Raw genomic sequence first — 27611 nt, forward strand, 5'->3', positions numbered from 1 at the left:
TACAAAATAAAAAGTTTACCCCTCAGAAAAATGTACTTTCTTCTCTTGTCAACATGAGCGCGCCGTCACGTCATGTAAGGACACACACTTAAAAGTAATCGGTCAGGTCCTTTACATGGTGAAAAAAAATGAATAACGAGTATGGAAGAGATTCAAGCTTTGCTGCTTTTGCTGGTTATGTATAGGTTTACTAAAGAGGTAATTAACAATGACAGAAAAGAGCACTAATATGCAGATTCAGCAGCATGCAGCTGCAGCATATTCAGAAAGCTTGTAAAGCTAGATTTAAAATGACAATGTATATTATTATCAGCTATTACGGACATTGAACGTGAGATGGCTGAGACGACCGCGCGCCACCAGACAGAGAGCAAGACTGATATTTACTGAACGCAGAACGAACCTCGCAAAAGACTTTTAAAAATGCTGGTTGAACTGCGTGAGCTCAACCAATCAGCATGTTCAGCGCCCAAGTCCCGCCCTCGAAAGTTCCTGAACTTTGAAAAAGTACTACCTCGCGAGCAGGGCCGTTTGGAGGGGGAAATATTTACCCGGAACTTCAATTTTACCCTGGTTCCTGCGGTCTAAACACACGAAGTACCACCCAAAGTTCCTAGTTCCTGGGTAAAGTTCCTGTGGTGGAAACGGGGCTTAAGATGCCGCCCTAATCGTCACCTCATCAGCAGAAAAATGTCACACAAATAGTGCATCACACAGGAGACTCATCACACTTGCAACTGATTTTAATTGTTATGAAACTGAACATCAAATGCCGTCCGAACAACGCCACCCACACTGGACACATGAAAATGCATATTTAATCCATATTATACACTTTGAAAAATAAAATAACTAGCTTCCGGCAGACGGCCTACGCAAGAAGACAAGAAGAATTGCACCAAAAGTGTAACCCCTGTGTATACAGCTATAGCGTAAGCTTTGACTCTTTTTTTACACAACTGCATCTCGCAGTTCAAACAAATAGGTCTGGGCAACAAACTCAAGCTCCTCTTCTCTTATATCTTTAAAAAAATAATCTTTAACTTCTATCATCTGCCCTTCCACGTTCGTCAATATGTCAGGTCAGAGTTTTCGCTTCAGAAGGCCTTAATTAACCCCAATGAGCCGTATGGAGTACATTTATGATGGATTCATGCACTTATTTAGGCGTCAACATTTTGTCCTTATTCACTGCCATTACAAAGCTTGGAAAAGTCAGGACATTTTTTAATATATCTCAGATTGTATTCATCTGAAAGAAGAAAGTCATATCCACCTAGGATGAATTGAGAGTAAAAAAAGCATGGGGTTATTTTCATTTTTGGGTGAACTATACCTTTAAGAATGCATTAAATTGATCAAAAGTCACATTAAAGACATTCATAATGTTACAGAAGATTTCTATATATTGAAATAAATTGAAATCTTGAATGCTGTTCATAACATTGATAAGATATTGAGCAGCAAATCAGAATAATTTCTAAAGACTCATGTGACTGAAACAACTGAATGAAATATATAAACACAATCATCATTTATTTTATAATTAAGAATCTCTCTCTCCTTCTCTCTCTCCCTCTCTCTCTCTCTCTCTCTCTCTCTTTCATCTTTTATTTTTTAAGCTATGCACAATGCACATGAGCAAAAATATAGTTTTAATTACAAGCAGAAAGCTTAAAGATGATAGGGCATCCATTCTCACCCATTCATTATTGTGCTAATGTGGAACAGTGGCATTTTTGAAAGATCAAATGTGGTTAATTTAATGCCCCATCATTTATTCAGGAGAGCAGTAATGGAGCTTAAGACATAACACTGCTTAGTAGTGCTCTTTTATGTAATCATTCCTCACAGCCATCTAATTGACTGTCTGCAATCAGGTTGGTTAGAATTTACTCTTGACTCAAGCTTATTTGGTTTCTGAGAGCCTTTTAAGGCTTTGCTCAGACTGGCAGCACAAATCTGGCATGTGTTTTTTATATAATAAAAATATTGGCAATTGGCAGTTAGTGTAGAATATTAAAACTTAGAATGAAAAATATACATTGTTTTATTCCTAAAGCTATTCTCAATGCAAATTAAATCAAATACAAAATCAGTGGCCAACCATCTATAAAAAGCAGACTTTGCCATAAAACATTTTCAAAAAGATATCTTAAAAGAGTGAAACAAAATGAAGGACTTAACACCTCCTACACACGAGGGACAGAGCAAAACGAACAACAAACCAGCATAAACATACTGTGTTCAGATGGCTTCACTCACGCCAAACAGAGGGATGCTGAGCTTGGCACGTTCTCCATTCAGCTGAACCCGCTGCCCTCCTAAATGCTAATGCAGAAAGCACAAGAATGCCTTAATGGAGCAGTTTGCAACCACCCCTGGAGATTAAGTCCAGTGGACTTGTAAGGAAAAAAGTAATTCTGGATCAGACCCTAATCATACAGTAGGTACTGCTGAAACACAGAAAACCTTTACCTGACGGTAAGGCATTCGAGGCATGCGGAAACAGTAGGAACATTGTTCTGGCTGCGATGAAGGCCATCAAAGCCTTAACCCTTACGATGCCACATGAAATCTCAAGGGCAGCAAACACAGGTGCCATCTGTCCGATTTGGCAACATGGAATGCGTGGCCAATTCAGTTTCAGTCAGGTGACTGCTGCTGAGAAAAACTGACAAAACATCCCTAGAATTGCAGCACAGTCCTGATGTGTTCATTTTGACATCTGTTCCAATCAACACATTTTTAGATCCAGAACATCTTTGTTCACGGTTCCTTGCTGGTGGAACAATCACCCGTCTTCATGAAACATATTGTGAATTAAACACATCCAAGTGTATTATTGAAAAATAAAATAAAGAGAGGATACTTCACTGTTTGTTTATTGGATGTTGAATCTCAAGTGGTCTCTTTAATGTTTTTCTGCAGGAAAATGCCTAAACTTTGCAAACTGCTTTCATATTCTGGAGTCATCTACTTGCCAGTACATAGCATGTTATATTAAAGGGGTGATGAATTGAGAAATCAACTTTCCCTTGAGCTTTTGATTCAGAGCTAAAAAAACATCCTTGTTAGTCAAAGAAAAACTTTTATAGACACCAGGCCCAGAAAGCGGTCATGTGCGCATCTTTACGTTATCGCGGCGTCAACACATCTTTATTCAGTAGCCTCGCCCACCGACTCATGGAGCTGCGCAGAAGATGACAAGATATGGCTCTAGTCCTGGTTGCAGAAGAACAGTTGCTGCATAAGCATCTTTTGGATCCTAATATTAGGAATGTGTGGTTGAACTTTATTTTTAATGAAGTTCCAGCTCACGTGGGGAAGACATGTTCACTTCATTTCACTGCAGAATCGTTTGTAAACAAATCTCAGGACTGTGCTGAATCTTCAGACATTTAAGATTAAGGGTGCGTTCACACTTGTCATGTTTGGTTTGATTAAAACGAACCCTGGTGCGATTTCACTTTAGTGCGGTTCATTTGAACATATGTGAACGCTGCCATCCAAACCCTGGTGCACACCAAACAAGCGGACTGAGACAGCTAAAAAGATGGGTCTCGGCCCTCTTCCAAACGAACTCTGGTGCGGTTCGATTGCTATATGAACGAACGCAACATGGACCAAAGACATGTAAACGAACCAAAAAATGGATGTAATCTCACAAGATGCGACGTATAGTCAGCGTATTTAACGACTCGGAAAGATCGGTGTATCCAAAATGAATAATGTTAATGTTAGAGGGCAAGCAACGAGGAAGTGCCTCATCAATATTTGGTCCGATGAGCATGTTTCGAAAATTGTAGAAAAAAACGCACAAAAAGCATACCTGGTTCTTCTCATCAAAGGACCTGTGTTGGCCATTTGTCGGTGCCGTCTCTTTTCTGTATACAACTGAGGAAATCCTGCTGCTGTTTTTTTAACGTTTTGAACATTTTATGAGCTCTTCGTGAGTTCTCAGCTGGTAAAAATAACGCCATATGTACACGCATAATATGATTGCATTTCATCCAGCACACACAATGTTATTTTGAATGTTCGGTAAGCAAGCTCCTACTTCATATAAGACGACCAATCAGGTTGTGACCATCTCCCTATGCCTTTGGTTCGGTAATAATAATAATAATAATAATAATATATTTTATTTGTAAAGCCCTTTTCATAGTTAAAAACAATCCCAAAGTGCTACACATAAAACAAATAAAACAAAATTAAAAACGTAACGTTAGGTTCGCTGTTAAAAATGCCAGTGTGAACGCTAAACGGACCAGGACTATATGTTTTGTTTTTGTTTTTTGGTCCGGACCAAACTAACCAAACTAACCGAACTACAAGTGTGAAGGCACCCTAAAACACAATGTTGTTAATTCTATATTGGATCCGACAGGAATAGTGCAACACACTTATGTGAGTAAAACGTTTTTATAATAGTATTGCATTGTTATAGATAGTTTTGAATATGTGTGCGTGTCTAACAGAAAATACCTTTAGCACACTGGACATGAATGGACCAGGGCTCGCAAAGCCCAACGTCCCGGGGCTATGTGTTTTCCAGACGGGGTACCAAAATGTAAGCCTGTCGGCAGGCCGATGAATCTCATAATATTCCTTTCTTGTTCTGCGGTGTTCTCTCTCTTGATTTGCTATTTGTGTGTGGTTCGCGCTTACATCGACCGATCGTGTGGGTTATGTAATACAAAAATAATAGTCTAATCAATCGAGGGTGGATGAGAAATAAGTCATTGTGTTAAAGGGGGGGTGAAACACTCAGTTTCAGTCAATCTCAAGTCAATCTTGAGTACCTATAGAGTAGTATTGCATCCTTCATATCTCCGAAAAGTCTTTCGTTTTATTATATTTGTAAAAGAAATATGGACTGTACCGAGTCTTTCCGGAAAAAAACGATTGCCTGGAGGCGTACCGTGTGGGCGGAGCTAAAGAATGACGAATGCGCAAAACGGTGACGTCCTCAAGCGTGGAGAAACCCATCTCAGCTATCTCAGCTAATAGATATGATCCAGAATCTAATTCGGAGGCTGAAATAGAAACAGCAACAGCAGGACATCCGTCTCTGTGGTAAGTACTGTATTTAGAGGCCTGTCAACATGACATGATTCGGTTTATGGATTATTGTATGCGACCAAACCTTAGTAGCAAGCAAAACGGTTTTGCACGTCAGAGTAGTGTAACGTTATAAGTTACATAGAACAGCAATGAAGTCCGTTAGTGCATTTGAATGACGAAGCACGCGATCGTGTCGTTTACTGATGTTTACATACGCGACGATAAGCACAGCACAGACATTTGAAGCAGTTTTACTTACCGGCTGCTTCCAAAGCAGGACCGAACCTTTATCGCTGGGACGGCTCCGTCAAAAACACACTTCTTGGAGTGTGGAGATCCACTTTGCGATGCTACTGAAGCATTTCTGCATTCAAATCGGTTCAAATGCAGCGCTGCCTTCCCGGAATGCTGTGCTGAAGCGTTGAAGTCGCCTTAATGTCAAAGTGGAGGAATGAAGTGGAGCGCGGCGCGGACTATAACCGACATTAGTGTTCACAGACGACTGGATCTGCAGCTGAGAGCAGTTTACTGTTTACAGCGTGCATTTCCTCTCTCGCGCTAGTGACGCGCGCGCGCACCCTACTGGGAGAAGAGCCCGTATGGCCCATACAAGGACCTTCCGATCTTTTAACGTCAAGTAGACCCATACTCGAAAAAAACTCTCCGAAACTTGTGAGAAAACGGAAGGAGTATTTTTGACACAGAAATACTCTATCAAACTTTTGAAAAGTTTTTGAAACTTTGACTATGTTTAGGATGGGAATCCAAGTCTTTAACAGTGTAAAAAATTCAGTATGCATGAAACAGCATTTCACCCCCCACCCCCCACCCCCCACCCCTTTAAAGAGAAATATAGATAAAGACAAATGGTTTATTCCGGTTGCCGCTTTTAAAACAACCCCTCCCCCTCATGTGAACTGAACTGAACAGGGGAGCTGAAGCTCAATAAATATACAAATATTATCCAATCCTAGCTGTGGGCGTTTACTTCCAAGTCTCCAGTGTGACACGCCCATCAAAACCCAGCATTTTGGAGAAAGTCTCAAAACCAGTGTAGAAAATAGCCTATTACTTATTATTTATTATGTTTTTGAATGTAAAAACAACATGAATGTCATTAGTTGACCTCAAACAACAGTATAAAAAAAAAATTAAAAGCCAGTTCATGACACCTTTTTAATAAGGTATATAGTGAATTTGGTCCTCCAATATCACTTTCTAAATGCATTAAGCCATATTAAGCATTTTCTTTATAATGGTTTTCAATGGGGCAATGCTTAACATGAAATTTTATGTGTTGCATTCATATGGGCATTGCTGATTTTCGCAATATACAGTAGTATGCATCTGTGGTGAGTTGGACGAGCAAGAGACAAGGGAGGGAGTGAGCGAGACCGTGGCATGAGTACAAATGAGTGTCACCTGACCTGAGAGCCACACTGGTCTCGAGTCCTCTCATGAGGAAGCTCAGAGGCATAACGATGAGCGACACTAGTGAAGGACGAGAGAGGACAAGGCCTGGACTTTGAGTTGTGTTTTATTTATGTTTTATTATGTGTGTGCGGGCATTCGTCCGTGAGGGGCTGCCCGTGTTACTTTCATTTTGATTGTTATTTGATTAAATTCGTTTAAATGTTCACTGGTTTCCGCCTTCTTCCTTCCCCAAAACTAATGTTAACTTATTACAGCATTATTAATAAATGTGTGTACTGAATTTGTCATTTTAATCGCACCATCTTAGTACATTAGTTGGTAAAACCTTAGTACATTAGCTGGTTACAATAAGGAAATTGAAAGCGGAGGAAAGCCTTGTTTTGCCCTGAAGGCATAGGCGCCGATTTATGTTTTCCTCCGTGGGTGCTCATTGGCGCACACGGCCTTTAAAGAAAGACCTAAAAAAAATTGGTCAAACATTTTTTGCATTTCAGAACCTTAGGAAATGGACAGCGGCCGACACGAACACACACACCTATTTAATTGATAATAAAGCCGTAAAGTAGCATCTCTTTCAAATCAGGACAGCGCCAATTCTCACAAATACAGACAAATATATCATGTAATCATGCACAAAACTTGACCATCTCTGAGGAAAGCTAGGTGAGATTTTGATACAGCTAGAGAGAAGACATTGATGACATGCCTTTATTTGTCAAAAAAAGAGAATATGTATCTCTACAGGAACTTATTGCCCTTTTTAGCACACAAACATTGAACTGAAGAATTAACTTGCATTTATCAAACTGCCAACATCAGTGTAGGTTTGCCTTGTTATACTCGCGTCCTGTTATACTCGCGTCCTGTTATACGCGTCCGCACGAGCGCGAGGGTGCGCGCTGCAAAAACGCGGAGTGCACGAGACCCCGTTTCGCTTGGCGGTGTGCCCGTCAAATCTTTTAACTTTGCCTGCGGCTCCGCAACCGAAGAAGCACGAGATCCAGACGAATCTGGCCGAGCCTGACGTCTCATCACGGCGCGTCGAGTTTAAACATCTCCCCAAACGGACGAGGCGCGCGCTCCGTCAGCGAGAGAAACATCGAAAACAAACAAGCATGCAAATGGAAATTATCGCGGCCGGAAAAATGATCGAGCTCATTATTTTATTATCATTGAGTATCGCGACAGTTATTATACTTTTTGGGGTTTTTTGGCCGATGGCCCTCGGTTGGACGGCCGTTCTGGACTTTTCCAGAACGCACAGATTGCCAATCCGTCCCTGACTGGCAGTCTGGCACACGTGGGTGCTCGATATTTTCCGTGGGTGCTCGAGCCCCGGAGCACCCACAGTATCGGCGCCTATGCCTGAAGGTGTGATGTCACATGGAAACTAGAAGTGCAGCAGTAAGCTTCAATTTGTTCACAGATAATATGATACATGCTATACTTAATCATCAAACACTACACCTCTGCTTTGCCAAGCTAAGGTCATAACTACATATCACTTTAATAAAAAAAATATTAATGTGAAGGGGCAAGAGCTGATCCTCTACCTCACTCCATCCAATCTTAAATGCAACTTTTATAAAGTTTACCAAAGACAAGCAAGTAAGGGTTCACAATTGATTTAAACTGTCGCTAATTAGTAGAACATCTCCTGCTTTAAGATCTAAGTTAAACATCAACTACCATCGAGCACAATGAATATTAAAAACCCCCAAATTTCAAAACGCACCTCATCAGATGCGGTTTCTTAAGAGGGTAGATGCCATTTGGTCCACTAATGATGCAACGCTGTGCTTTGAGTCTGAGAGTCTCATCCATTATTCCTTGACATGTGGGAAGGGGGAGTGAACTAATCAAAGACAGCACATGGCTCAGCTCCCACAGGACTGACAATAATAATAGGTCATCTCACAGCATCACCCGGCTCACTTACGATAAGGAGGGATAATTCAATGTTAACCCCAGCATGCTAGATAAATGAAGACGGTTTCCTAAGAGATGGGCGGCAGGGTTTTTTTTTTTACTCGGCTAACAGATCTCTGAATAGTTCTTTATTCCTCACAAACTAAGGCTAATATAAAAGTCAGAACAAGTGCATTTCACAACAAACAACAGCAATGGATTTAATTTCAGCTTTTTACCTGGTTTTGTTTCTAGAGGCATGTTAAAATCTAAAAGTCTTAATGCTACTAGTATTCTTTCAAACACACAAATAACTTTCTTTAAAATGTCAAAATGTGATTCACTCAGAATGAACTGGTAAAGCTGCATTGATATCGATCAAGTCAAATGGCAACAATAAAGCTACAGATTACAAGGTTAAACAAAGCAAGATTACCTGGCCCGACAACCAGTGACAGTCAGAGATGAAGGTTAATCATCTAAAGTACCTAAAGTGATTTGCCTAATTAAAAACATTTTCCTGGATCAACATTCATTTGTTGGCCCTGCAACAACATTCCTATTAATGACTAAGTGTGTTGTCTTTCTATGCGTAATAATATTTCAATGTTTATCAGAATTTTGTCGTATTCACAACTAGTGCTTTTTAATTTTAACATGCATTTTAAAATGATAACGATCCTCACACATACTAGCGTTTCCACTGTGTTTCAGAAACAATCTCCATCTGCACTAGACGACAACACGTCACATGACCACATGGACACTATGCACGTGAATGTGGGCAGCCACTCTTTCTTCTCAAAAGTCTTCTGCTGAATTCGGAACCCCTTATTAAAGTTCTTATTTCAGATAATAAAGACTAGTATGCAGGTCCGAATGCAGCATCCGTCCGTCTACACTGAAGCGCAATAGGTTTGCAGCTTTTCCAAAAATCTCCGTAGCAAAAGTTATGCGTTTTAAAACGAAAAGGCACCAGTGTAAACAGTCATGTAAAATAACGGACCTGAATGGCTAAAACAGAGTAAGTCGTCATTTACTCTGGTTCCCAGAAATCTTTTGGATATACAGAAACTTAAATTTGAGGAGATTCGTAGACATATGTCTTGCGGTAATGTATCTGGAAAATTATGATTACATGTATAGAGAAATATTTACTTCTAAGAGCTTAAATATAAGGGGTCATGACTGTTGCTCCAGGACCAACAAAGGGATGTTGATGGTGAAAACAGATGCGATCATGTCACCTGGTGTCAACAGAAAGGTCATATTAGTGTGCCAAGCAAGGGCAATTCCAAACAATAAAGTTTGTCTACAAAACAATCTGTTGATGTTGGAGCGACGCAGAATGTATTTTGGCTTTCCATGTGCAAAACTTAAACGTAAACGTCAATCTTCAAGTTGTGACCTATTTCTAAATGAAAAGGACAAGGTTTATAGTTGTGTCCCAAATTACACACTATACACTATGTACTTATGCACTATATCTGTGTAGTGTATGAATTTTATACGGTTATTTTGGATTTAACCGTCAGAGTCTGATAGCCCCTCCCCCTGATAGCCCCTCCCCCTCCACTATTTAAGATGTGACAGTTGAGTGCATGAAGTGTCCACCATGCCACACTTCGCTTTTCGTTTATTTAAGTGCACCATCCGTGTATTTATAGTGTACTTTTTCTATGAGGAATTATAGGCACTTTAGTGAAAAACATCATAGAATAGTGCATAAGTACACAAATTGGGACACACCTCATGTTAATGAAGTGATCTGGGCGTAATGAATAAGGCTAAAAGATCCAACCACACCCTAACCCTACCCATACTCTCCCTGCATCCCAATGTGCATACCATCCACACTATACTGCCCTAAATAGTATAGAACATTTCTAACGTCATACTATTTAGGATGGATAGTATGCACATTTGGCGCAGGCTCCATCCCTCCACCCATTAGATCCATTAGATAGGAGGAGTATACTTTGGCTGTCCGTGTCCCGCCACCGTCCGTGTGACGTTATTTATCAACAGAAGGGTTTGCGGACGTCCGCACACCCAATCCGTGTGCAGCTCAATTTCTGAGACCGCACAGACAGTGCACGTACAACAGTGCATGAGCAAGAAACAGTGTTTCTTTGAAAGCTGTACGGACACGACTAAGTGCGAGACACATCTAAATGAGTAAAATTAAGTAAACCCGTGACTTAAGGCTGCGTCCAACTCCAAAATCGCATACTCTCGAGTAGGTACTTATTTTGAATAAGTAATTACTTCATGAATCATTACTGCTAAAAAAGCATGGTCTATATAATATGAGTGTGTGTGTAATATGAATGTAATCCGCAATGCATTTGCCATGCTGTCATTATCATGTGACCTGATAGTAAAGTGTGGACACTTTAGAATCTCGCCGGAAGTAGGTCATCGTGTACTTGTGAATTCGGAATAGCTTATTTTGGCACATACTTTTTTTGCCTACTATATAAATGTAGGGAAGTATTAGAACTAGGCTGCATTCAAAATCACATACATACGTAGTTACATGATGACCGCTAAGAAAAATATGTTCTTTTTAGTATTCACCATGTGTGTGTAGTATGGATGTAATCACTTATCCAATGTAATTACCATGTGACCTACCAGCAACGGTTACGCCCCACTGCCATTCACAAATCCTCTCCCATGGCCTCATGGGATTGTAAAGTGGCAATTGTATGCACACTTCAAAATCTCGCCGGAAGTAGTATGTCATCCGGGTACTTGTCTTTTTGCCAACTGTTTTAGTACTGTGGATTCAAACAAACTTATTTTGTCACATACCGTTTTTCACCTACTATATAGTAGGGAAGTATCCGATTTTGGATACAGTCTAGGTCAAGCTCAACCCATGACGTCCAGAGAGGGGGAGCTGGACGTCATTTGGCTCTGCAGTGAGCCCCACTTGGATAAATGCGAGAACGCCATACTGTTGCTATGGCTACAACGCGATTTCTGTTGCAGAGAGAGCTTATAATCTAACTTTTGTGGTTACTGAAATATTTCAAAGTCCAACATAAATATGTTTAAAATTCATACATAGTTTTAAGATCCATCCACTCAATCTTTTGTTTTGACTTTCTTTTGGTGGGAATTTTAAGACTCGCTCACCGCACCCTGTCAACATTGGATATCATCCTCACAAGAACACTCGATTGCCTTTTAATATTACATAAAGTATTACATTAAACGAATATCCTTACATTCATTGAATACATTTTTTTTGTTGCCATATTTAATAATGGTCAACGCTTAAAAATATGTTTAAAGAGCGGATGACGAAAAGAAAAACACGTTAACAAGTTTCTTACCTTTATCTCGACGCGTTTGCCCTGTAATGTTAGTTGTTTAGTTAGTGAACTCTGGAGGAACGTTTCCTGTGTGCGTTCCTTCCTTCCTTCCTTCCTCCCTCCCTTCCTTCAACACCTAACGGGACAGGTAGCCAACAACTGACACAGCAACTCAATCGAAGGACATTAAAATAATATGAGACTATATTAAAATGCGAGTACACCGGCAGACACGAGAAGCACTTTTGAGAAGCAATAAAAAGTGTCTGAACTAAAAGGGCATGGGTTCTTTTTGTTTGCTGGGCTCCGGGCGGTCTGTGTGTGTACCTGGGTTGCTCTCGTGCTTATATGAGTGAGACCGCAGCAGTCCTGCCGCTTGGTTATGGGCGGGACCGACGCGCTTAGGGCGGAGCCAAATTTGTGCTCTGTCTTATTGTGCTCCCTACTGTCCAGTCTTCTAAATTAGATTTGCAGTGTTATGAGCTAAAACACATGATTTGTTATGTTTTAGTGTATTTATGATTAATTTGTACTGTAAACTGCTTTCTTAATCGCAAGCTGTTAAAGAAAAAAACTAACATTTGCATTAAAGAGAATTTGACCAATATAGAGGAAGGAGCTCAAGTAGTGGATTATTACAACACGTTGAATCCTTATTCTGTTTTATCCAAACAAAGTCGTTTAATGTAATAGGCTTATTCTTGTATACACTTTTTTCGAACTTATTTTTGATTATTTATTGTTATTGATATTTTTTAAACTGTTCAATTAATTTGTGCTTTTAAATGAATAGCTAGAGTCAGTATTAGTACATAATGCTTTAAACAATGGAATAAGTGGAAAACTATAAGACTAAACTAAAATAGGGGTGTAATGATAGTCTCGTTTCACGATTCGATACATATCACGATAATGAACTCAAGATACAATATTATTGTGATACTCAAAGTCATATGCTAAAAGATTAACAAAAAAATGTACTGTTGATAAAAATGCTAAATTTGGTTTTACATTGGGGTGGAAATGAACACGCTTGGACTTGGTGCTGGTAACCCAATGCACAAGACAGTGGTGACAGAATAAATGTAGCCTATCATGATTTTGATACTGAAAATACAGAATTAGTATAGACATATTATATAATATGCTTGAATTCTGTCACTGACTAGTTATATTCAAAATAATGTAGGCCACTTTTTACTGGAAACATAAGAAATTTGGCATTATCAGATATTTCCCTATTACATTATATACAACATTATGAAAAGTAGTACTGACGCTAAAACTCTGTAAACTTGAGTTTGAGTCTGTAAAAAAAAAAATCACACAGTAATTTTAATTTTGGGTGAACTATACACAATGTATATATTGTCACTATCCACAATACATATTATTGCATTTTTGTATTGTGATATATTTTGACAATATATTGTTAAAATGCAGTTATAAATTGGCATATTTGGCTTTATTTGTGGATTAGTAAACCATTCAAATTTTAATTAAGACAGACACAAGCATTTACAAGTTTCATGTTTAAGTCAGCAAGTGTGTGTGGGCACATTTGCTTAGGTTGCTTGTCCTGATATTTTAGGCCCTGTTCAAATCAAATAAACACCTATCCTCTAATCAGCAGTTAACTCCAAACTCCTATCTGTTATGCCGGCATCTTTACTTTCCATGGATATGGAGTCAAAAAAGGTGTCATTTTATACAAAGGTCTGATAAAATACCAATCCCCAAATACCACAAATACCAAATCATTTTTTTTTAATGAGAGAAAGGGTCAGGCTAGGCCAACCCATGAATTGGGGAAAGCCAGCGCTGTATGATACAAACCCTTTCTTTGATCGCCATCTAGTGATCAACATGGTGTAGGGCGAAAAAGTTTTGAGTTATGCAACTTTTTGTTCCTACTTCAAGGGCAAGGTTATCTGAATAATTACCTCAAAACCTAAAACATACCAAGCCACATTTTGGGATTAACGCCTTAAGAACTAATCATTGTGACTTCAATTAGTAAAAGTGACTAAGGTTGCAGTCAATTAGCCAACTCCTTAACCTTCATGACTAAGACCCTGTTCATTAAAGGTCCAGAGACAATAAAGGGCATTGCTCCTCATCAGTCTGAACAAAGATTGTTCTCCATTTAGTCATAACACAATCAAAATCATAATAACTCTCACCTAACGCACAAATGAAATGGGTATTGAGGAGGTTTGCCTCCATTTTGCTCCATTTTATTTTCCAATGACATAAAGGCCTACATCTAGAGTGCTATAAAAAAAACTGCACCCACCTGAAAGATGTATGAATAAAGGCCTGTTCACTCCAGAAACGATAACTATAAAGACACTATAATGATAATATCTATCTACATTAGCGTCCATACACAGCTGAAGATATCGTTCTGTTTTGGGGGGGGGGTTTCTAAGTGCGTCCTGCAGGTTTGTCATCAAGCTCATGTCATTACATTGTTTAGACTTTAGAGCAGCAAGCAAATGGAGGAAAAATTTACATTCAAAGATGAAATGAAATGACATGAATAGGCAAAAACAATGTGTTTTTTTACCAATCAATTTTTAGGTAACCAAACTTTGTATAAAGATTATTCTCAACTATGTTATAAAAGATATAACGGAATGAACTACTATAACATTTATGTAAAATGTGGGTAAAATGGCCATAAATGGATAGTTCCATTCAATACAACGTATCTAATTTGCATTTTAGTGTGTTCTTGTGGCAACATATAATGAAAAGTTAAGCATAATAATGTGTTATCATAATAATAGCTGACAACATTTTCATAACAATATGTAATATTTTATAGGAACATTTATATTTATTTCCATATTCATGTCTCACAAAATGCCTGATAAACATAAAACTGTCTTTTTTTTCATTAATAATGAAAATTAGTCAGATTTAAATTATGATTGTAAAATATTATTATATTTTCATAAGAGTCCTTCCTTAATTTGATCACTAAATTAATGTCATTCATGTTTAAAGATCAATGAGAAGTTGTTGACATGGTGAAACCTCCAACCATTTGGGGTCTCTAAAAAGCCCTGAATGTGCTCTTCACATATCCAGACTTAAAACTTTGACATTTATGGTGTCAGAAAAATTTGCTAAAAATATAATGTCCACTACAGTCCACAACCTCCTGGGACCCAGGAATAGACTTTTGTTCACTAGTAGATCAAAAGTCTATTCCTGGGCCCCAGGAAGTTAGGATGGATTCTGATTGACTGCCAAAGTTTTTACCACTGAGCAAAAGGACAAAAAATTTTTTTTTAAATTTTTGAAAATGAATCTGAAAATGATTCCAACGCTATTGTTCCTCTGTGACGTTTTCATTATAGTTGTGGTGTAAACTCTGCAATCTTTTTTATATTTATAATGATTTTTATAACTATCTTTATTGGTTATAGTAATTGTAGGTATAAATAGAACTAAAGGGATAATTCACCAAAAAAGCGAAATTATCCCTTGATATTTATACTCGCCCTCAAGCAATCTTAGGTGTGACATTCTTCTTTCAGATACCGTAGTTTACGGAAGGCGATATTGCGGAAGCTATTTTACTTGATAAATAGGCCTATGGATATTTTTCTTACACAAACCCATCGATTCGATTCAAAAGTGTGATATTTTATATGATTTGCATGAATTTAGGTAGGACATTAATCAATCTGTTTTGCACATAACATAACCCAATAGTGTTTGCAAAAAAGGGGGGGCGGGTGTTGTTTCTCTTACTAAAATCTCTTCCCACTTTGATAAGAAATTAAAGAAATGCAACGCTGCAATAAGTTACATCAGCTTCTGAGAAGCTAACTCAGTTCCTATCTTACATCATACATGTTTGGCACAGCCCCTCAGCTCAGCCTCAGCCCATAACTCAATGAGTGCTTTGTGCAGATTTTCTGAGGTTCCATGAGCATAAATGCATATTTCTTTAAACAGATAATGTTAGTTTAAGTGTTGTGATTCTGTAGCAAATAAGACATCGGATAGGCTACATGTAAGATTGTCTAAAGTGCTGGTGAAACTGAGATGTTTAAAGAGATTCCGGTAAACAACGGATTGCCATTAGCAGCAGAGCCACATGTTTAAACAACGCATACCACAAACACATGCGTTTGTGCACTGCAGGCATTTAGAGATTACACATTTTAGAGCAATTTGACCGCTTTTCTTATCTTTAATGTATTCTAATGGTCATTTAATGCATGTATTGAAATAAAAAATGTTGTTTTTTTTTAAGAGGATTATGATTTTTATTTATGGTTTAATCCAGGTGTAGGGGTCAGATAACAGTATTTGTATGTGTGTGTACGTTTTTGTAGCCTGGTGGGGATTTTAACCTTAATGCACACAGACTCATGGGAACTATATAGTGTCACTGTGGGGACCTAAATTGAGGTCCCCATACAACAACTTAAAAATCATACAAAATGAGTTCTTATGAAAATGTAAAAATGCAGGAAGTTCTGTGTTATGGGTAGGGGTAGTGTAGTGTAGTGGGATAGAATATATAGGTTAATATAAAAACTACTAGGGCGAGTCCCCAGAAAGATAGCGCACCAGACCTGTGTGTTTGTGTGTTGTAAATGCATTTGATGAAAAGTGTAAAAGTTGCATCAAGAAAAAGTGAAAAAGAGAGCAAAAGAGATCAGACCAATACGCTCAACAAAACAAAAATGTGAAAAAGACTGAACACCACAACATTATACAATTCAGAAAAAGCTCAGTAAAATGATAAAAGTTTGTTTCACATGTATAGCCATTCCTGCCCCACACCCACGGGCCACGGCCTGAAAAAGAATTCAAGGTTTGACGTGGCAGTGTTGGGGGAGGATGTGATCTGGGGAGCATGTCTGTGCATCCCCCAACAGAAGAATCTAGAAAGAATGTTGACAGAGATGGAAAACTCAGTTAAAACTGTTTTTATATATACTGAAGTTATTTGTGTAATTTATCATCAAACTGTCTTTTTAATCTCTATACACTATCATGGGCTTAGTGGTAAAATGCAACACAGGACAACACATTATCATCTTCCATTACACACATAATGTCAATATATATGATTTTTCACAGTTTTAATTAAGATAGACACTAGTTTAGTTGCAGAGTTTAGCTAATTTGTTGCAGATTTCAGGAGGCTTTAGGACCATGCAGTGGTGGCAGTTATGGTCATTGGATCCAGAGGGAGGGCTCTCCCAACTTCTCCAGGAAAACCAGCATCCTCATTTGAATAGCCCAACTCCAGCTTCTAGAAGTTTCTTCCCTGGACTATAAAGGCCTCTGCTTCAAACACTCTGCAGCAGAGCAGCACCCGAGAAAAGAAGAGGAGCACACCTGAGAGAAGAAGAACAGCACATCCAAGAAAAGAAGAGGAGCACATCCAAGAAAAGAAGAGAAATTCATCTAATCAGCTTTCCAAGGTAATTATTGAGGGGGAAATGGTTTTATTTCACAAATATTTATTTGCAATTGCTTTATTTTGCATGCTAAAAAGGCTACTGCACACAGGGTCAGAGAATGCTCTTTTTACTCTTCTTACTGCTTTTCCCCATCTGTTTTGCATTTTTAAAAATGTATTTACATGCAACTTAAACCATAATCAACAAGGTTGTTAAGGGGATAACTAATTTCTTTACTTTTTTCATCTTATGCAAAACTAGTCAAAACTAGCGTTACACAGTTATAGGATGTGTAATTTTAATAGTTGTTTTAAATATAAGTTTGTTGAAAATTTGTGCACTATTTTTTGCTTTTTTTTATTTATTTATACTATAAACTCCAAAGAATGATCAAATCTTTCCATTGGGAGTGGTTTTATGCTATCCCTCAATCAGTGCTACCACTGGTATTCACATGTGGGTCTACTGTGGAAATTCTGATTGGTTGAAAGTTTCTCTCTAAGATATTCTAGCCAATAAGAAGAGTCTGCGTGTCTTTCTTTCTCTGTGTGCATGAAGTAGCTGCAGAATTCTCAAATTTCTGCTTCAATTCGAACCTTAATCAGGACAAGAAGCAAGCAGTTCAAGTCACTGATATTGTGACTTTGTTTTGCATCATAACCAATGTACATAAATATATTTTTGTGTAGATTACCCAAATGCACCTCTTGTCTTTCAGAGTGAAAATCACAATCGTTGACAACTATGAATATGAAAACGTATCAAGGTATCCCAGATGATAAAAAAAAGCAACATACAGAAGAAGAAAAAAACATAATATGTGAATAATCAACCATGCTGACTTACATCTTGTGTTTTTGGATTCGGACACATAACATGTTACAACCAACTTTACCCTCAAGCATAGTTTCAAATCGCAATTTCAACATGCAATGTAATCTATATGGAGTAAAGTGTTCTTAAATGTAATTGAAAGTGATTCAGCACTACTCAGAACTTTATAAAAATGAGCCGGCTCATGTTAAGCCACGCATTCCTGTCTGATTAGTCATTGCCGTTGCTTTTGCTGAACTGGCTTGACCTAGAAAACATTGCCTACAGGCGCAATTTCTGTAGGTTTACCAATTTAGGGTGCATACATTTCAAAAACTGATATAAAACTCATGATCAAACAATTCACTATGCAGCCTTTTGTTCCTAAAACAAACACATAGACATTTTAAAATAAGCCTTGGTGAAGCATTGGTGAATTTGCACTCAGTATCACTTGTCGCCCTTCTTCTCGTCTAGGCTTTCGTTACTACCCAAAAATACAGCAAGCATGTGGGTGTCCAACCTCATCGCTCTGTGCCTTTTGGCTGTGGCCGTGTCCGGTGAGGACAAAAAGCTGAGTACCCATGCAACCTCCATGGCAGACACCAGTGCAAACCTGGCCTTCAATCTCTACCAGAATGTCGCCAAAGAAAAGGGACTTGACAACATCCTCATCTCTCCTGTGGTGGTGGCCTCCTCTCTGGGCATGGTAGCCATGGGTGGCAAATCCTCCACTGCGTCCCAGGTGAAGAGCCTATTGAAGGCTGACGCCCTGAAGGATGACCATCTGCATACAGGACTGTCCGAGCTTCTGAGTGAGGTGAGCAACCCCCAGGCCCGCAACGTCACGTGGAAGATCAGCAACAGGCTGTACGGCCCCAGCTCTGTCAGCTTCGCAGAGGACTTCGTCAAGAATAGCAAGAAGCACTACAACTACGAACACTCGAAGATCAACTTCCGTGATAAGAGAAGCGCCATCAACTCCATCAACGAGTGGGCTGCCAAGTCCACTGACGGAAAGCTTCCAGAAATTACCAAGGATGTGAAAAACACAGATGGTGCTATGATCGTCAATGCTATGTTCTTTAAACGTAAGCATCTGAAATTAAGATAGCTATTTACTTGAATAGTTTTAGGAATGTATTTACTTATTAAATTTTTTTTTTTTTTTTGACCGGGTGGATATTTACTTTGATAGAATGGATATTTACTGGAATGTCCATAAAATTATATTTAATTATTGATCTCTGAGAGAGACAGACAAAAATAACAAACAAACACAGTACTGATTAGAAATGCTAATGTTTGTTTCCATTTCCACAGCGCACTGGGATGAGAAGTTCCACCACAAGATGGTGGATAACCGAGGTTTCCTGGTTTCCCGCTCTCACACGATTTCTGTTCCAATGATGCATCGCACAGGTAAAACCAGCAGCTTGTCCTAAAAAGTCCCAAAATCTACTATACCTATTGAAAAGAACTCAACAGTATTTAACTTGGCCTTTTACAGGCATCTACGGCTTTTATGAAGATACACAGAACAAGCTATTTGTGGTCAGCATGCCTTTGGCACATAAAAAGTCCAGCATGATTTTCATCATGCCCTACCATGTGGAGCCTCTGGAGAGACTGGAGAAACTGCTCAATCGCCAGCAGCTGGACACCTGGGTCAGCAAGCTCGAGGAGAGAGCGGTTGCCATCTCACTGCCTAAAGTTAGCATAGAAGTCAGCCACGACCTCCAGGTGAATAGTTGTTGCTATATCGCTGGTTCCAAATCACAACTAACACTTTGTGATTAACACGCATCTTTTTCCTTGCTTTGCAGAAACACCTCGGAGAACTTGGTCTCACTGAGGCTGTGGACAAGTCTAAGGCTGACCTGTCCAACATTTCTGGCAAGAAAGATCTTTACCTTGCCAATGTGTTCCATGCCTCTGCCTTTGAGTGGGACACAGAGGGAAACCCATTTGACACCAGCATTTATGGGAGTGAGAAGATCAGGAACCCCAAGCTCTTCTATGCCGACCATCCCTTCATTTTCCTTGTGAAAGACAACAAGACCAACTCCATTCTTTTTATTGGCAGGCTAGTTCGGCCTAAGGGTGACAAAATGAGAGATGAATTGTAACTTTTAGGCTATTATGAAATCTATTTTATGATATTTTAAAATGCTATTGTTGTTAATGTTGTGACTATTACCTCATGAGCCCATTCCAATGGATTATCTGTGTATGGACAATCTAAGTCAACATATCAGTACAAAATCATCATTTTAAGGAGATTACTGCCATACATCAGGAGCAATGTGTGACATATGTGAGAAATTAGAACCTCACAAATGTACCAAGAGGTTTGACATCAATTAGTTAACGTGCATTATTCAGACACTATGCTTACATTAAGTGTTGTGTCATTGATGTTAAGCTGTTGTATTGTGACATTTATGCTAGTGCTTGTAGAACCCCTCTTTGTGAGAATGTAAGATCTGTGAAGGGTTTGCCTTATCTTTAATGTTTAAAGGGAAAAGGTAATCCTATTCAAGTGTTTCTCAAGCACAATTGTTGGTTCTTTGATTTCACTTCCATCAAGATTCCTGCACAGATGCCTTTCTTCTAAATTCTTGTTTTTGTTAGATGTCATGTTTCATTGTCTTTACTATACAGTATATTTTGAGAAAGTGTGCTGATTTTTTTTTAAATCCATTTTCCTTCTGTTTTATGTTTTTTCAATAAACTGAAAAGAAAAATATTTTTCCTGGATTTTGTTTAATTGTGTTTTAAGTAATTCTTCAAATAAATACATAAATATAAGTACACCGTCCTGAATGACTAATAATAATAATAATAATAATAATAATTATAATGACAGATACAGGCACATCACATTGTCATTGCTCTGTCATTCCTATTCTAATAGTTTAATCCCAGTTATTCCGCCTGGTTTGATGTGGTAAATTCCTCTGTGTGCTGGTATGTGGAGCTTTAGCTGTGTTTATTCTGTGTTTATTATATGGGCATAAATTGTTGTCTCACCTCCGCACCTAGTAGAGACAGATATCCCAGACAGGCTGCTGTCTTTATGGCACAACCCCTAAACCACAAAGAGCACATTCGACGTGGGAAATCACTTACTTCCTTTCACACTAGCAGATCCATAGGCTGAATGTGTTAATGAGTGGACGTACAAAGGAAGGATTAGAGGCTGGAGTGAAGGGCACTCATGGTGAGATGGGCAATCAAGGAGATTTGGATTTGGTCAATATAATTAACCACTGCGTAACCAATGTCAAAATAACCCAGCAGGTCTAAAGCAATGCCGTTCATAAATGAAATAAGCATTAAGGGATATGATTAGCTAAAGAATCTACTAAATGTACGGGACAATCCATAGGCTACGTGCAAACAGCCTACGTGCAAAAACATAGAGTAACAAGGCCATCTTGTGGTAAGCAACCTAACTGCAGACAAGACTTAGCATGTTGTTCTCAAACATTTTGTTAATCTTACCTTTGAAAAATGTGTCTCGTCGAAATATGATGAAAGACAGGCGCACAATTACATTATAACTATTATATAATAACCAAAAACAACAACTGTGAGTTAGACAGGCTATTCTTTACACACATGAATATGTCACCACTTTCGTGCTACCTGTCTGTGGGAAATAAAATAAAAATAAGCAAGTGGCTAACTGGTAGCCTGATTAAACCCAGACCAGTCTCAGTAAGCGTGCGTCTCAATCTGCTCCCTGCAGTAGTCAGGGCACTGATCAGGGAGTGAGTCCATTGACTTATGTCCTGATCATTGCCCTCACTACTGAACTAGGGAGCTGATTAAGACGCACCCAATATCAAAATTTGCCGGAAGTTGTCTGGGTTTTCCCAGGCTAGCTAATTTAATTGGCCCAGTAGCACTCAAATTTGTGGTCTTACCAACATAGGCCACGTACTCCTCCACGTGCTTACTTGTAGTGTTGTAGAATAAAAAAGTGACAGTTCAAAGGCCTACCTTATTTATTCATAAATAAAAAAACTAATTTTTAAAGAAATTCTTGAGGGAAAATGAATGCTCAGAAATGTTCACCTACTTCACCATAGTGACAAGAACGATAACCTGGTGCTTGATATTAACATTACTGTAAAATATAGCTAATATCAAACAGTGCCATCTATGGCCTAGCAATTTCCCAGCTTCTGCTTATCACACCCACACCATGAAGGTGACGCGTTCCCCCGGGTTTGCGCTCAAACAGTTCAGAAACCTCTACCCTTTCTTTACCCTTTTCTTTACCCTTTACCCTTGCTCTACCCTTTTTTTGTAAGTCGCTTTGGATAAAAGCGTCTGCTAAATGATTAAATGTAATGTAATGTAACAGTTAAGAAACCGTAAATCTGTTTGGAAATGATGGAACAAAAAATGGAACAATTGTCTACATTAACTGAAAGCTAAATAACAAATTAAACCTGTTCTGCTCTTATATTCTTGTTAACCGTGACTGGGCATGTGCCGATATCAATTTTTCATGTTGCGATTAATTGCTGAAGTTTTATCACGATATACAACATTATCACGATATTGAAATTGCAAAAAAAAGTGTTGCCATAGCATAACAGCTTTAAGAAGAACAAAAATAACTGAATGTTTAAATACAATAATGCACTAAAAATATATATAGTTCTGGAAAAAGACCACTCAATGAGAAATCAATGTTAAATGGTCTCTTGATTTTTTTCAGAGCTGTAAAAGTACAATTTTCAAACAGATTAAAGTGCAAAAGAATTAGGCTATAAAGAACAACAGGTAACAAATTACAATAAGGTTTCATTATTTACTGCATTAACTAAGATTGCGCAATAGCTACATTTGTTAGCCTACAGAAAGTATGATCATTGTTAGTTTTATCTTAGGTCCATTCAAAAAGTTATTTTGATTTTGATTTTAATGTTATTAAACAGTAACTAAGAAATTAACATTACTTAGAATGATTAATTCTTTATAAGTATTTTTCATTGTCAGTTTGGTAATAATGAATTAACATGTTAACTAATGAAGTCGTATGTCTCAAAATTATACTGAACAATAACAAATAATCAGAACAGTTCTAATTATTAGGGCATGTTGTAGTCCAGATTAAAACATAAAAATGTTTAAGTTTGAACATAAATAGCCTATTAAGTCTTTAAGTATTAAGTATTTGGTGCTGTGTTCATCAGCGCCCTCTGCTGTCACTGAGCGGCACTTCATTCAGCGTCTCCTTCACTCGTTCATGTGCTTCTCATTTACAGCTTAGTGCATTCCCTTTGACGCAGAATAGAGCGGTTATATGGTGGATGGGCAATATTCTTGAGTGCATTAAAAAATATATATTGTTTTATTATTATTATATTATTTTAAAGTGCCCACAATAACAATATCGTGCATATTCGTTATCGGGATAAATCGCATTATCGAAAATCGGCACATGTCTAATCGTGACTAGATTATTTTTGCTCCATACAAATATCAATTATCAAATTTTACAACCTTGTTATAAGCTGCAGTCCTTCGACATTGCCTCAGCAATGACACTGTGCAAACTCCTCCCTTCTCGAAATTTCCTAAAATCTTATAGGCTAACCCCAGTTTAGAATAACTGACCAGTTGTCACGAATTAAGCAAATCACATGCAAATACTGACAGGCTCACGGGCAGAATAAAATGCACGGGGACAAGGCCCACAGCTGACAGCGAGCCACTGGTGGGCACCTTGAGCCTTTGGGCCCCGTTCTCTGCTGTCACCCCATTCCCCGGCCTATTTTCGCACAGACGAGTCCGCCCTTCTCCCGCCGTCGCGGACTTCATCTCCTTCATGGTGGAGATAAGGATTCCATCGGCGTGGGAGAAGGACTGGGCTGCATCAGAGTCAGACCACCCTGCCACAGAAGGCCCTTTAGACCTCCAGGAGGAGCTTGTCAGGGTTCTCGGTAAGGCTATCAGGGAACTTAACCTGTTTTGGGATGCCCAGGATGAGCCTTCCAAGAGCTAGTTATAGACAGGCTTGGAATATTCTCTGCCCTCACCTGCCGAATCTAGTCCCTTATCTCAGGGTTTGGAAGCATGCTCCGCAGTTTCTTCCATTCGAGTGAGGCACCGGTGATGTTGTTAGCATTGAGGTAGGAGAAATTGAGGATTCACCACCTCACACTCCTGCTAATGAGGAGCTTGTGGAGGTTGTGACTAGATTAAACATCGACCGACCAGCAGAGAAGCAAGTTTGCCATAAAAGTAAGCAGGACGAACACTTCCTGCCCTCTAGATCGCAACCTGCTCATCGGGGCCTGCCAAACAACTTCGGCTTTGGTGGTTAATCAGCAGCAGGTCAGGCCATGGCAGACCACACACAAAAAGATTGGGGGTCGGGGTGAAGCTATCGGCCGAGGTCTTCTAGTGACAGTGGTGTCAGACCTCTGAGGGCACACCCCATCCCTCATTTTACAGTGCTCATCACCCTTTGTTGCGTCCAAATTTAAATCTACGCCAAATGAATCATTCAGTAAAAAGCTTAAGGTCAAAATGCTGACTTTGAAGCAAATAAGATCCGAGGACTGGTTTGTCATGATAGATCTCAAGGACAGATACTTCCATGTATCCATCCTTCCACTACACATGAACTTCCTGAGTTTCGCTTTTGGTGATGATGCGTACTTATATCTGGTTCTATGGTTCCTTTTGGCCTATAGCCTTATCATCTTGCACTTTAACAAAATGTGTGGAAGCAGCACTGGCTCTGTTGTGACTCCATGGGATGCTGAATTACATAGATGATTTGATGATATTAACTCAGTCAGAAAAGCTGGTGCTTCGGCATCGAGATGTTGTTCTTGCCCATATGAGAGTTGGGGTTAAAACTGAATGGCAAAAAGAGCCACTTGTCTAGGCGTGGTGTTAGAGACTGTTGGGTCTGATGCAGCTGAGTGATACCTTTTGACCTGCTTTGTATGAGAGCCCTGCAGTGGTGGCTCAAGACTAAGGAGTTTTTCCGGAATGGGCAAACCTTTTCACATGATCAAGGCAGGGGCCAAAGCCCATGAAATGGAGACTCTCTCCTGAGGTGGAGGAGCAGATATTGAGGGAATATGGCCAGGCGGAGGTAGACCTATTTGCGTCTCAAAGAAAGTCTGTGTGCTGTGGTCATCCCTCACACATCCAGCTCTGGTGAGGCTCAATGCCATGGTGCAGACATGGCCAAGGCTATGTCTGTATACTTTCCCCCTGATCGATTCTGGGAGTTCTTGGGCATTCACTCCAGAGTTCCTTCCTAAAGTTAAGTGTTTACTTCATGGTGTACTTTACTAGCATAGAAATCTAGATGCACCCTAGCGGCAGCAAATCTAATCTGCCCGCAAGTGTCGTCTAGCAACTCTCAATACCCTTCTGAGCTGTATTCGCCTAACTCTTGCCGGGCCAATCACATTGTGTATAGAGTCGGTGGGCGGGGCCATAATGACGACGGCCGAGTTGCGTTTGCGTGCTTCTAGTAAACACAGAAACTGGAGTTTCTGTGATTACTAGAGTTAACCTTTTAGAACAAAGAACGGCACTGAAGTCATTCTTAAAAAGGGAAGATGTGTTCGGAGTTTTGCCGACCGGATACGGCAAATGTTTAATCTATCAACAAGCTCTGCTTCACCTTCGTTGCTCTGGTTGGTGTAGCGCTATCCTATCGTGTGCAGAGGGAGTTTGAAAGACAACCGTTTATCCTGCCCCTCGGATTGAGCCCTGTCTATGGTGAGTTTCCAGACCAAACATCTTGATGTGGGTCTGGCTTGTCAGGCTAGTACTTTACTTCATTTCTGCAAGAGTATTTATCTGTAAGGTTATTCCCGTCTAGTTAAAAGGTGCTTGTGGCTGCCATAGCTGCTTACTACACTCCAACATCTAATGTTGGTCCTCTCTGCACACATTTGCGAGGTTTTATATCCAGGATTTAAGTCCTACACCAGGGTCCCAGGTGCTCGTCTTATTGCTGCTCTTTCCGATTTCACACAAGACAGGCCTTTGTCAGTACAGTGGCGTGGGTATGAACGTTCCTACAGCATCAATAATACAATAATACCAGCATAATATTTTGGATGTATTGCACAGCCTTTCAGAATTGACGAAGTCACAAAAAGTTACCAGTTAGACTGCAACACCGGGGCCCAGACCTGAAGCGCACGCACATAAAGCCGCGTTTTAGACAGTAAGCAATCATAAATTCAGTTCTCTTTCGCAGATTATTATGCTTGAATGGTCAAGCGTATATAAAAATGCACATCCTGCTTTTGGCTAGATGCGCTAGGCGCTTGTCATATATCACAACTATTCAGTTATTTCAACCACATGATTATTTTAGGTTTTAGACATTTGCATATACATAAGTATTAGCACCAATACATTTAAAGTTTGTTAAATACACACTGATGTCTATGGAAACGGCAATAATAATCCTTTCAATAATAATTTGATAACGTGTTTTATTCATATCAGATACACATTGTATAGGTAACTATATACCGGTATTTTACTCTATTCTTGGTTGAGAAGTGGTTGAATTTATGTATTGTAAAACCGACTGTTGTAAGATTGAATTCTCTGAACTGTGGTGCAAACTAACATGCCATTGCCCATCAGGCATTATAGACCAACTAACATGATAATTATAAAGGTGTTTAAATGACAAAACACATTCATTGTTACATATTTGAGAATCAGAATATCAGACAGTTCATGATATAGTTAACAAATTTGTGAATATTTTGAATTTAAAAAAAGGAAAACTAAATAAAACCGTTTGTTTAACAGAAAATGCACGTTATCATTTTAAACAGCTTATAAGGCAGTCAATCCCTCTCAGACAAACCCAGCCTACATGTTTAATACAACTTAAACTGCACAGCAACTTAAACATTTCATTTTATATCGGGTACAAGCACATGTGCTTCATCAGAGAGAGAGATAGGACCCTTTATTAAACTGAATAGTCTGCTTTAATTAGTCAAATAAAAGCAGTTAGGTATTAGTTTTGCCCTGTTTACTAAATGTATGGCAAATAATATGAAGTATTCTGCATAGTATAAATAATATTTTTTGCATAAATTAACAGAACTATTATTGAATTATTGCATTCCATTTTGTAATTTCTCTTAAGCAACTTTCTTAATCAGCATACACGCGTTCACGTTTCACAATTTTTCCAGAGACAGCTTACAGCAGCCTTACATTTGTAATTGCTTAGTATCAACCAACCTCAGTCCATTTGGCTTTTGCATAAACATCACTGGAATATTGCATTTGATCTTAGCAACAGATGTCCACTAAGCTTCGCCAAATCTGATTATGTCACTACATTGTTTTTTGGTTAGAGACCATCAAAGAAAAACAATTAAAGCTCCCCAATGAGTAACATATGCATGAAAACACAAAATATGACACCTCTGTGGGGAAAAAAAAACGAACATGGACTCGCCTTTGGTACGGGGCCACTCTGTGGCCAAAACAGAGCGAATGTGACAGCTTTAGACATTGGGAAAGAAATACACTTTCAATGACTACCTGTTCCTCAGCTGCCATTTAATTAGCGCTGTTGTTTCTGCTGTGCTGGACAGAGTAG

The 27611-nt window shown here is 39.0% G+C and overlaps 2 protein-coding genes across 6 annotated transcripts in view; one reads left to right on the plus strand and one right to left on the minus strand.

The window, feature by feature from the left end:
- The window catches only part of gdpd5b (glycerophosphodiester phosphodiesterase domain containing 5b), a 69602-nt gene extending 57519 nt beyond the window's left edge, over nucleotides 1-12083 (minus strand). For 4 of the 5 annotated variants that reach the window (XR_010906740.1, XR_010906739.1, XM_067450501.1 and 1 more), the window contains exon 1: nucleotides 11754-12083. The gene's annotated coding sequence lies outside the window, so the exon portion shown is untranslated. Of the gene's footprint in view, nucleotides 1-2242; nucleotides 2332-11753 lie in introns of all 5 variants that reach the window. The other variant, XM_067450499.1, reaches the window with a different exon arrangement.
- Nucleotides 12084-17088: 5005 nt separating this feature from the next.
- Nucleotides 17089-20731, plus strand: serpinh1b (serpin peptidase inhibitor, clade H (heat shock protein 47), member 1b). The gene is made up of 6 exons (XM_067451713.1): nucleotides 17089-17188; nucleotides 17886-17933; nucleotides 18458-19071; nucleotides 19304-19402; nucleotides 19491-19723; nucleotides 19807-20731. The coding sequence occupies exons 3-6, from the start codon at nucleotides 18489-18491 to the stop codon at nucleotides 20107-20109; spliced, it is 1218 nt and encodes a 405-aa protein (XP_067307814.1). The 5' UTR covers nucleotides 17089-17188; nucleotides 17886-17933; nucleotides 18458-18488; the 3' UTR covers nucleotides 20110-20731.
- The last annotated feature ends 6880 nt before the right edge of the window (nucleotides 20732-27611 follow it).

Source organism: Pseudorasbora parva, chromosome 8 (assembly GCF_024679245.1).
Source record: "Pseudorasbora parva isolate DD20220531a chromosome 8, ASM2467924v1, whole genome shotgun sequence".
Lineage (NCBI taxonomy): Eukaryota > Metazoa > Chordata > Actinopteri > Cypriniformes > Gobionidae > Pseudorasbora > Pseudorasbora parva.

Excerpts from the sequence above, each read along its gene's own strand:
- serpinh1b (XM_067451713.1), top strand. The coding sequence starts at position 18,489 with ATGTGGGTGTCCAACCTCATCGCTCTGTGCCTTTTGGCTGTGGCCGTG. Across the intron at positions 19,072-19,303 it reads CAATGCTATGTTCTTTAAAC|CGCACTGGGATGAGAAGTTC; the intron begins GTAAGCATCTGA and ends CCATTTCCACAG. Across the intron at positions 19,403-19,490 it reads TCCAATGATGCATCGCACAG|GCATCTACGGCTTTTATGAA; the intron begins GTAAAACCAGCA and ends GGCCTTTTACAG.